General features: G+C 37.7%; 1 protein-coding gene across 3 annotated transcripts in view; it reads left to right on the top strand.

Moving 5' to 3' along the window:
• The window catches only part of MYO9A (myosin IXA), a 307652-nt gene that overhangs the window by 84749 nt on the left and 210879 nt on the right, over positions 1-12024 (top strand). For all 3 annotated transcript variants that reach the window (XM_025390154.1, XM_025390156.1, XM_025390153.1), the window contains exons 5-6: positions 5787-5886; positions 7673-7729. In XM_025390154.1, coding sequence (XP_025245939.1) covers positions 5787-5886; positions 7673-7729 — 157 coding nt within the window. The remainder of the gene's footprint in view (positions 1-5786; positions 5887-7672; positions 7730-12024) is intronic.

Raw genomic sequence — 12024 nt, 5'->3', positions numbered from 1 at the left:
CTTACAGTCTTTTTTGTTTATGTAAGATTGGTAGTAATGTTCCTCTTTCATTCATTCCTGAATTTGATTCTCTGTTTCTTTCTGTGTCTGTCTCATCAGTTTAAAGTTTAATTTTGAAGATCTTTTCAAATAACCAGTCTTTAGTTTCATTGATGTTCTCTCTTTCCTTTTCCTAGTTCATTTATTTCTGCTCTGATGCTTATTATTTCCTTTATTCTGCTTGCTTTGGGTTTAGTTTGCCTTTTTTTTCTAGTTTCTTAAGGTGGATGGTTAGGTTATAGATTTGAGATCTTTTTTATACGGGTTTACAGTTATAAAGCCCCTCTAAGGACTGCTTCAGCTGTTTTCCAAGTATTGGGTAGTGTTTCGTTTTTGTGCATCTTGGAGTGTTTTATAATTTTGCTTGTGACTTCTTTAACCCACTGGTTACTTAGGAATGTGTTGTCAAATTTCCATGTATTTGTATTTTGGAAATGTGATTTCTTATTTCACCGCAAAGTGTTTGGAGTAGTTGTATGATTTCAGTCTCCTTAAATTATTGAGACTTGTTTTGTAGTAGACTACACATGGTCTACCCTGGAGGATACTCCATGTGGACTTGAAAAAACATATCCTCCTTATGTTGGCTGGAGTGTTCTATAAACATGTGTTAGGTCTAATTGGTATATAGTAATTTTGAAGTCCTCTTTTTCTTGTTCATCTTCTGTCTGATTACTTTCTTCAATATTGAAAGTGGAGTATTGCAGTCTCTCAGTATTATTGTTGAATTGTGTACTTCTTCTCTTAGTTATGTCAAGTTCTTTTTGTGGCCAGGTGCACTGTCTCACTCCTGTAATCCCAGCACTTTGGGAAACCAAGGCAGGTGGATCATTTGAGATGAGGAGTTTTAGACCAGCCTGGCTAACATGGTGAAACTAAAAGTACAAAAACTAGCCAGGTGTGGTTGCATGCGCCTGTATTTCCAGCTACTTGGGAGGCTGAGTCAGGAGAATCACCTGAACCTGGAAGGTGGAGGTTGCAGTGAGCCGAGGTCTCACCACTGCACTCCAGTCTGGGTGGCAGTGCAACACTCCGTCTCAAAAAAAAAAAGTTCTTTTTGCTCAATGTTTTTTTGGGCTCTGTTCTTAGACACACATGTATATATTTTAAATTGTTATATCTTCTTGATGGATTGGCCCTTTTGTCATTATAAGATGGCCTTCTTTGTCCCTAGGAGCAAGTTTGGTCTTTAACTTTATTTTACCTGGTATTAGTAATAATTAGTAATTATTGTTTTATCTGGTATTCTCTAGCTTGCTTTTGGATATTGCTTGCATGATATCTTTTTTTTCCTCATCTTTTTATTTTTAAACTATTTGTGTCTTTGAATCTAAAGCTTGTCTCTTGTAAACAGTGTGTAGTTGGACCATATATTTTGTTTTTATCCATTCTGCCGTTTATCTACCTTTAGAATAGAGCATTTAATGTACTTAATGTAATTATTGATAAGGTAGGATTATTAATACCATTTTGCTGTTTGTTCTCCATATGTGTTAACGATTTTTTTCTTCTGTTATTCTATGCCTGCCTTCTTTTGCATTAAATAAATGTTTTCTAGTGTACCATTTTAATTTCATTGGCATTTCTTTTTATTATTTTTTATATTCTTACTGGTTACCCCAGGTATTGTAGTTAAAATCTTAACTTATAACAATGTTGTTTGGAATACTGACAACTTATTACAACAAACTTTGCTTGTATGTTGCTCTTTTCCTTTCTTGCTCCTTTGTCCTGTAACTGTTATGCAAATTACTTCTTTATGGTGGTACATCCATCAACACATTTATAATTACTGCTTTATGTAATTTTTCAAGTTTAATAGGAAAAAAGTGTTATAAATAAAAAATAGGCCAGGTGCAGTGGCTCCTGCCTGTAATCCCAGCACTTTGGGGAAGCCAAGGTGGGCAGATCACTTGAGGCCAGGAATTCGAGACCAGCCTAGACAACATGGCAAAACCTTATCTCTACAAAAATTAGCCGGGTGTGGTGGTACACGCCGGAGTCCCAGCTACTTGGGAAGCTGAGGTAAGAGGATCACTTGAAACGAGATAGAGGTTGCAGTGAACTGAGATTGTGCCACTGCCCTCCAGCCTGGACAACAGAGTGAGATCCTGTCAGTCAATCAATCAATGAGTTAATTAATTTATACTGTCTTTTATATTTGCCATTGTTCTTTATTTCTTCATGTTTAATTGAATCTTGTCTAGTATCCTTTTATTTCAGTCAGAAAAATGAATTGCCTTTAGTATTTCTTGTAAGGCCCATCTGTAGCTGTGAAGTCCAAGTTTGTTTATCTAGCAGTGTTCTAATTTCTCCTTTATTTTTCCTGGATATATACTTCTTGATTGACATTTTTTTTTTCCTTTAAACATTTTGAATACGTTATCCGTCTGCCATGGTTCCTGATGCGAAATCAGCTGTTAATCTTATATTAGGATTCCTTGATGAGGAATTTCTCTCTTGGTGCTTTCAAAATTCTTTATCTTTGCCTTTGAAGAATTTTGGTTTGTCAAAATGTGGATTTCTTGGAGTTTACACTTTCTAGAGTTCATTGAGTTTCTTGGATGTGCAGATTAATGTTTTCCATCAAATTTGGAGAGAGATTTTGGCAATTGGTTTTTCAAGTACTCTTTATGTCCCTTTCTTATTTCTCCTTTTAGAACTCCAAGTATGTATAGGAGTCTTTTTTTCTTTCTTTTCTTTTGGTTTTTTTTTTTTTTTTTGAGACAGAGTTTCATTCTTGTTGCCCAGGCTGGAGTGCAATGGTGAGATCTCAGTTTACTGCAGCCTTTGCCTCCCGGGTTCAAGTGGTTCTCCTGCTTCAGCCTCCTGAGTAGCTGGGATTACAAGTGCCTGTCACCATGCCCAGCTTTTTTTTTTTTTGTAATTTTAGTAGATACGGGGTTTTACCATGTTGGCCAAGGTGGCCTCGAACTCCTCACCTCAGGTGATCCACCTACCTCTGCCTCCCAAAGTGCTGAGATTATAGGCGTGAGCAGCCTTGAACTCTTGACCTCAGGTGATCCACCCACCTCTGCCTCCCAGAGTGCTAGGATTATAGACATGAGCGACTGTGCCCCCCATGGGAGTCTTCTTAATGGTGTCCCACAGGTCTCTGAAACCTTGTTTCTTATCCTCCGTTTTTTTTCTTGTGTTCTTTAGACGAGAGTCTGTTAACCTGTCTTCATGTTTTTTGATTCTTTCTTCAAGTTCACTGGTTCTTTCTTCTACCTACTAGCTGTTAAGCTCCGTTAGATACTTTTTCCGTTAGATACATATTAGCTGTTAAGCTCCGTTAGATACTTTTTCATTTCAGTTATATTTTTCAATTCAAGAATTCTTTTTTGATTAATTTCTTATGAGTCCTGTATATTAGTCTCTATTTGGTGAGATAGTGTTCTTATATTTTTCTTTAGTTCATTAAATGTAACTTTCTTTAGTTCATTGAACACGTTTAAAATAGCTGATTAAAATCTTGTAAGTCTAATGTCTGGGTTTTTTCAGGGACAGTTATTAATACTTTTTCTACTTTGTATTGCCTATACTGTCTTCTTTCTTTGCATGCCTTATAATTTTTGTTGTTGTTGTTGAAAACTGGATTTTTTTTGGCTGGGTGTGGTAACTCATGCCTGTAAACCCAGCACTTTGGGAGGCCAAGATGGGTAGATCACCTGAGCCCCCATGACTTCTGAGACCAGCCTGGGCAACATGGGGAAACTCTTGTCTACAAAAAATACAAAAATTAGCCAGGTTTGGTGGTGCACACCCGTGGTCCCAGCTAGTAGGGAGACTGAAGTGGGAGAATCACTTGGGCCTAGGAGGTCGAGGCTGCAGTGAGTCATGAGCATGCCACTACACTCCAACCTGGGTGACAGATATCCTATCTCAAAACAAAAATTGGTTTTTGTTTTTGTTTTTGTTTTTGTTTTTGAGACAGTCTCACTCTGTCACCAGGCTGGAGTGCAGTGGTACGATCTCGGCTCACTGCAACCTCCGTCTCCTGGGTTCAAGTGATTCTCCTGCCTCAGCCTCCTGAGTTGCTGGGACTACAGGTGCATGTCACCATGCCCAGCTAATTTTTGTATTTTTAGTAGAGACGGGGTTTCACCATGTTGGCCAGGATGGTCTCCATCTCTTAACCTCGTGATCCGCCCACCTCAGCCTCCCAAAGTGCTGGGATTATAGGTGTGGCCAACACGCTCGGCCGAAAAATTGGATTTTTAAAATAATATAATGTGGCAACTCTAGAAATGAGTCCTCTCCTTACCAGGGTTTGATGGTTGTTTTTATTCCTACTGTTTTGTGACTTTTCTGAATTAATTTTATAAAGTCGATATTCTTTTTTGAGTGTGGCTATTGAAGTATCTGCTTATTTAACTTAGTTGTCAGGTAATAACTTGACAGAGATTTATTTAAATGCTTGGAAACAATAAGCAAGTCTCTCACTCTTTGCCACAGGGCTCTCTATGTATATTGTTCCATGCCTTCAACACTCAGCTAGGTATTTTACAAATCTACCTTAGCCTTTATTTTCTGCTTGTAGGGAGGTTCAGAGTTAACCAGAGGTGAGAGTTTATATTTAATCTGTTTTTTTCTGAGAGCATGTACAACCCTGGGCATGCCCACAGGGTTCTGCACGCAAATGGCCTTCTAGATTCCTAGGAAATTTATTGGAGGTTTTCAAAGCCAGTATGAAGATCACATTCACCAGCTTTTCCTTTTAAGTTTCTTGATTAGCCTATTGTTTGCCCCAACTTTGATCCACTGCTTTAGGAAGTAGGCTGTTCAGCCTCAGTTTTTTTTTTTTGTTTTTTTTTTTTTGAGACGGAGTCTCGCTCTGTCGCCCGGGCTGGAGTGCAGTGGCCGGATCTCAGCTCACTGCAAGCTCCGCCTCCCGGGTTCACGCCATTCTCCGGCCTCAGCCTCCCGAGTAGCTGGGACTACAGACGCCCGCCACCTCGCCCGGCTAGTTTTTTGTATTTCTTAATAGAGACGGGGTTTCACCATGTTAGCCAGGATGGTCTCGATCTCCTGACCTCGTGATCCGCCCGTCTCGGCCTCCCAAAGTGCTGGGATTACAGGCTTGAGCCACCGCGCCTGGCCCAGCCTCAGTTTCTATGGATGCCTCTGGGGAAAAGATCTTTGCACCATGTGAAGTCTGAATGAGTCTCCTACAGTCAGTCGTGAATATGGCTGCTTACAGGGACCCACCATACAGTTCAAATAATGGTATTTCTTAGGGAATGAGGCTTTGAACAAGCTCAGAACCTGTTCTGACCTTTCTGGTAGCTGCCAGGCTTCTGATCTCCAAGTTTGCAGGCTGTTGGTTTTCAAGGGAATGGAATAGGGCAAGTTAAAAACACTACAAAGCCATTTTTTAATTGAGATTTGGCTCTTTTTATTGAGTAAACACTCTCTGGGTTGTTGCAAGCTTTTGCTTAGTTTCCACAGTTCTGAAAAGGTTAATTATGACAGATTTGCCAGATTTCTCATTGGTTTTATGGAGAAGAAAATTTTCAGAGGTCCTAACTTTGTTAATTTTGCTGCCTTCATCCCTCTCTCTTGTATTCCACATCCAAAACATCATTCAATTTTTAGGAGTTCTTAAATGCTGAATTTATCACATTTATGTTAAAAAATGAAGCAAAGCTGATACATTTTACTAATTACTGTTTGCTTCCCTCCTCCCCCTGTTAAATGATAACCATAAATCACACATTATAAAACTACTTCTTTGTTTCCTACAGGAACTATCATGTATTCTATTACCTCTTGGCAGGAGCAAGTGAAGACGAGAGATCAGCATTCCATCTTAAGCAACCAGAGGAATATCATTATCTCAATCAGGTGAAAGTTCATAAAAAGCTTTTTGAAGTATAGGGCAGTATTAAATTTAATGCTTGAAAAGTGTCTTTTTTCTAGTACTTTCTTTCCCAAATCTACAAATGGATATTAGCTAGCATTTTCATACGTGTACTCTACAAGTTTATGTGATGCAGTTCTCAAATTTGAGGGTAATTACGATCCTCATATAAATGTTAAAAGCTCAGATAATGTATGTGCTTTTCGTTTTCTGTGAAATTCTTTGGGAAAAAAAAACAATAAGCTGTTTATTGGTACTTCTACTCTATTAGAAAAATGCTTTACTTTTACTAAAGTGATTTGCCTTTTACAACCCCAGGATATTAAATGTTACTAATGATTAATTCTTGTCCTTTGCTAAGGATTACTTGAAACCTAATTTGCATGTTTTGAAGTCTCATACACATACGTCTTTGCATGATACTGTGACATTGACTTAGAATATGACTATTCAAAGGCAAATGACTTAGAGAATTTGGATCTTTCCTCAAAACTCAAAATTCATCCCTAAACTTCCACATTAAGGAGTAATTCTCACTTTTCATTACATTGACTTTACCAATTTTATTATTTCTCATAATAACAAAAATTTTACAACCAGCATTAATGGAATTAGTAAAACAAACAATAGATCATTTAAATAATAGATTGTCTCCCCTTATTTTTCCGTTGTTGGAGGCAAGATGTAATGTCTATGGAAAGAAATTCTTTTATGACAGTTAAAAAAATCCTTATGAAGGTTTTGTAAGCAAATTGACACTGGTGATGGTTCAAAGATAGTATATATTTAGGGTTATGAAAGTTATATCTTTGGCTGAGTGCAGTGACTTACACCTGTAATCCCAGTACTTTGGGAGGCTGAGGTGGTTGAATCACCTGAGATCAGGAGTTCGAGACCAGCCTGGCCAACATCGTGAAACCTTGTCTCTGCTAAAAAATACAAAAAAATTAGCTCGGTGTGGTGGCGCACGCCTGTAATCTCAGCTACTTGGGAGGCTAAGGCATGAGATCGCTTCAACTCAGGAGGCAGAGGTTGCAGTGAGCCAAGATCATGCCACTGCACTCCAGCCTAGGTGACAGAGTGAGACTCTGTCTCACAAAAAAAAAAAAAAAAAAAAAAGAAAGTTATACCTTTGGCTTTCCCCAAGATATACAGTGTGTTGCATTAACTGTTATTTCTTAATTTTGAAACTGCATATATTAATATAAACTAATGACTTTGTATTAATATATTGAGAATTCCAAGTTATTTAAAGTATCAATTTCTGATACAATGTTATTAATTTTTACGCATAGAATTAAGTAGCTTTTCAAAAATATTTGCTAATTCAGCTTCTGAATTTTTTCCTCCCCAGTTTAAACTATTTGCATTATATTTGGGTGATTAAAGATTTTCTTTTTTATAAAGTAACGATCTCATAAATGAGCTGATAGTTGTTAGTATTAGAGAACTCTAGAATTTTGCTGTTCTTTCAGATCTTTTTGTAATTAATGACCATAATATATTTGTCATAATGTCAGTATTCATAGGATATGGGACTCAGTTTATATAAATAACAGTCACTGGAGCCTATGGTGTATATGAGTTGGGTAGTATAGTATACAGTCTCCCAGAATGTGAAAATTTACTTCATTATTTCTTGTTTTATGCTGCTATGCAAAATAACTTTTCAATGGATAGCAGCAGTACTACCTGCACACCACATCTAAGAGATCATTAGAAAATTATAATAACCATTACTTCTACCTAACTAATCTGCCTTACTTTCAGATAACAAAGAAACCCCTCAGACAGAGCTGGGATGATTATTGCTATGACTCTGAGCCGGTCAGTACAAGTACCTAAATATTCTGTGTTCCTGTCAAAGGGTCCTCACATTGCTCATTTGCATCCATCTGAAGATTTAGAATGCAAATCAGCTGAAATACAAATAATCCTAGGAAGGAAGATAAATCAATGTTTCATTTCTTCTGAATGATTGATTTATATCTGTATAGTTTGTTGATTTAAAACCAGTTAATTTACTTTTTTTTGGATATTTTCTGGTCATTAAGACTTAGTCCACATTCAATATTTATTTTGACAAACATTAAATTGATTATATTCCTGATTCTTCAGCATTGCTGTGGATTTGTATGAACTATAGTTTTTTTCCCCTTTTATTTTTTAGTAGTTTCATTACCCACATACTACGAGTAATAATTATTGTTTATTTCAAAAAATTGCATCCTTTATGTTTTATATGTCAACAATCTTTACACATAATGAATGCATGAATATTTTTTTTTGATTTTTTTTCCCAGTAGCAAGAGTCTGTAGCCTTAATAAAATTATCCAAAAATAAGTATTGAAATTCCTATAAATAAGGGTTTTTTTTTTTATTTTTATTTTTTGAGACAGAGTCTCGCACTATTACTGGAGTACAGTGACATGATCTTGGCTCCCTGCAACCTCCATCTCCTGGGTTCTAGCAATTCTCATGCCTCAGCCTCCCAAGTAGCTGGGATTACAGGCGTGTGCCACCAGGCCCGGTTAATTTTTCTATTTTTAGTAGAGATGGGGTTTCGCCATATTGGCCAGGCTGGTCTTGAGCTCGTGGCCTCAAATGATCTGCCCATCTTGGCCACCCAAAGTGCTGGGATTACAGGTATGAGCCACTATGCCTAGCCTATTTTCTGTTTTAAATTGAGTGATTTAAGGGGATACATGATGTAATATAGAGCGAATAGGTAAATTTTGCTTTAATTTTTTAAAAATTGTATTATTGTATTTTAATAAGTATATATTTAAATTAGAGACAGAGTCTCACTATGTTGTCCAGGCTGGTCTTGAACCTCTGGCCTCAAGTGATTCTCTTGCCTTGGCCTGTCAAAGTGCTGGGATTATAGGCATGAGCCACCATGCCCAGCTAAATTTAGCTTTATTTGTTATATTTTATGACAAGTTTGTAACTATAAAAAGAACACAAAATTTTAAAAAAAATTTTCAATTAAGTTCTAAAAAGGCTGAAAACACACACTAATCTTCCTATATCTATTAATTAACTAATGAATTAATTTATTAAATATTCTTTCTGAAAACATTTCTTAGTCCTTGCTTTAAAGAACCACAACTTTGATTCGTGCTGCATGTTTATAAACTTTACTAATTGCCAAACTAGCCTATTTCACAGGTGAGAAGATTCAGTATACATGGATAATTTTTTTTTAGATAAATTTTGATTGTATTACTGTTATGTAACCAAGTAATTTTGGAGTTTAGATTTAACATTTTGGGGGAAAAAAACACTTGACATTTAAATTTATAGATTCTGATATATTTTAACAGAAAAAATTTAAGTTGTTTTGCCGTTCTTAAGAAGCTCCCCCTTTTCCTTTTTCACGTACTACACCAAGTGACCATGCCTCCTTGGAAAGCAGGTAGGGGACTGCAAACACATACTGCAAATAGAAGAGATCATCTGTTCTGAGCTTACAGTGAAGCTGTGAACTGATCTGCTACTTTTCAGAGGTAGTCTAAGTAATACTTAAGAATTTGGGGGCCAAGAGTAGTGGCTCATGCCTATAATTCAACACTTTTAGAAGCTGAGGTGGGAGAATTGCTTGAGACTAGGAGTTTGAGACTAGCCTGAGCAACAAGGCAACACCCTATCTCTCCAAAAATTTAAGCCAGGTATAGTGATACACGCCTGTAGTTCCAGCTACTCAGGAGGCTGAGGCAGGCAGATTGCTTGAGCCCAGGAGGTTGAGGCTACAGCGAGACAAGATCACACCGTTACGCTGCAGCCTGGGTGACACAGCAAGACTCTATTTCAAAAAAAAAAAAAAAAAGGATTTGTGCTCTGAAGCAGAATGACCTAACGTGAATATTGGCTGGTTTATTTTCCAGTATCATTTATTTTAGGGGTTAATAATGGTCTTTAAGTTTTGTGAGTCTTAAAGTTGTGCATGTAAAGAACTTGATAGAGTACATAATCCTTAGTAAGTGCATAGCGAATGCCGTTGCCACCATTTAAGTCATCATTACCCATCTTTCCCTTTAGAAGAACTTTGTATCCATAATCTGCTCTTCCCTTAATAATACTTTCGTCACCATTATCCATTTATTGTGTTTGAATATCTATTATAGTTTGAAATTTAATTTCTGATTGTTTTTCTTATGTTAATTAATAAAAGCAAACAGTCAGAGGATCTTTTATTCTTTCCTGTTAGCTCTTCCTCATAATATATTTGGGGACAAACTAAACTTTGTTTCCCTGTGAGTTATTAGAACTTATGTGACTAGCATCATAGGTAGAGAGGATTGAGGACTGTTCTGTTGTACTACATTACTTACGTATTTCGTGGAATTGTATAAGTGGTCCCAAGGAGACGTGTAGTTAGAAAATTGCTTTTTACAAGGGACCTATTGTTGCCCTTGTATGGTGATTTAGTTCCATTTAAGGGTTATCCTATTAAATAAGCACAAACAGCAGTGTTGCATGGGAGAGAGCAGGGGATTTGGAACTACATAGATTTTGGTTTGGCCAGCCCTGTTATTTATAAGATTTTTTTTTTTAACCTTTGGAAAGTTATTTAACCTGTGAATCTCTTTTCTTGTCTGTAAATGTATATATAATTATCTCCTTGTGTTTTGAGGTTTCAGTAACTCTCATGGTGACTGACATGTAGAAGAATATTTAATAAGTGCTAATTTCCCCTCTTCAAGTGGTAATAATCTATTAAATGTCTTTTTATTTTTATTATTAATAACATCTCAACCTTTGTTTCTTCAATTATAAAATATGAAGAATGAATTAAATACTGGCAATATGTTGGCTGATGTCTGCCATTGTACCTTAAAGCTGATCTGAGGCTGGGCGCGGTGGCTCACGCCTGTAATCCCAGCATTTTGGGAGGCCGAGGTGGGCGGATCATGAGGTCAGGAGGTTGAGACAATCCTGGCTAACACGGTGAAACCCTGTCTGTACTAAAAAGTACAAAAAATTAGCTGAGTGTGGTGGTGGGTGCCAGTGGTCCCAGCTACTAGGGAGGCCGAGGCAGGAGAATGGCGTGAACCCTGGAGGCGGAGCTTGAGGTGAGCTGAGATCCTGCCACTGCACTCCAGCCTGGGCAACAGAGCAAGACTCCGTCTCGAGAAAAAGAAAAAAAAAAAAAAGCTGATCTGAATAACTTCAATGTAAAGGGTCAGCCAGCCTCACCAAATTCTTTTATTTATCTGAGCCTTGAATTTTAGGGTCCAACTATTAGGTAGGGTTTTAATGGTAATTGCCATAAGTGATAGTCTCAGGACACCTGTGTCCATCATGCTGCAGAGGGATTTGACCTGTATTATTCTGTGGAGACAAAGCTCCAACCTTGGTCACTACTACCTTTACAGGAATCCAAACGTCTATAAATACCTGGAAGCTCATTTCCTGTGTGGTTTCAGGGATCATGCTTTCAGGGATCATGATGCAACTTGGGCAAGATACTCTGAAACCATGTTTTCATCTACTCTGTTTTAAGTATTTTTGCAGTGTAAAGATTCCTACTGCCAAAACCCATCTGTCAGTTCGTAAATTTGTGGTAACACACTAAAACATTGTCTTTCTGGCTTTATTCCTCACCCTCCTCTGCCAGTCTGGTATAAGGTCTCCGCATACTGCACAACTTTCTCTGCGTATATTTTTTCGTTTAAAAAGCACTTCACATCTGGCCAGATGCGGTTGGTCACGCTTGTAATCCCAGCACTTTGGGAAGCCTAGGCGGGTGGATCACTTGAGGTCAGGAGTTTGAGACCAGCCTGGCCAACATGGTGAAACCTTGTCTCTACCAAAAAACAACAAAAAAAAATTAGCAGGGCGTAGTGATACGTGCCTGTAGTCCCAGCTACTCAGGAGGCTGAGGTGAGAGAATCACTTGATCCCAGGAGGCATAGGTTGCATTTAGCCAAGATCGTACCACTACACTCCAGCCTGGGTGACAGAGTAAGACCCTGTCTCAAAAAAATTTAGAAGAAGCACTTAACATCTTTTTTTCTTTTCTTTTTTTTCTTCTTTCCCTCCTTCCTTCCCTCCTTCCTTCCTTCCTTCCCTCCTTCCTTCCTTCCTTCCTTCCTTCCTTCCTTCCTTCCTTCCTTCC

This window comes from Theropithecus gelada, chromosome 7a, assembly GCF_003255815.1.
Source record: "Theropithecus gelada isolate Dixy chromosome 7a, Tgel_1.0, whole genome shotgun sequence".
NCBI lineage: Eukaryota > Metazoa > Chordata > Mammalia > Primates > Cercopithecidae > Theropithecus > Theropithecus gelada.
This window is presented reverse-complemented; position numbering and strand designations above follow the sequence as displayed.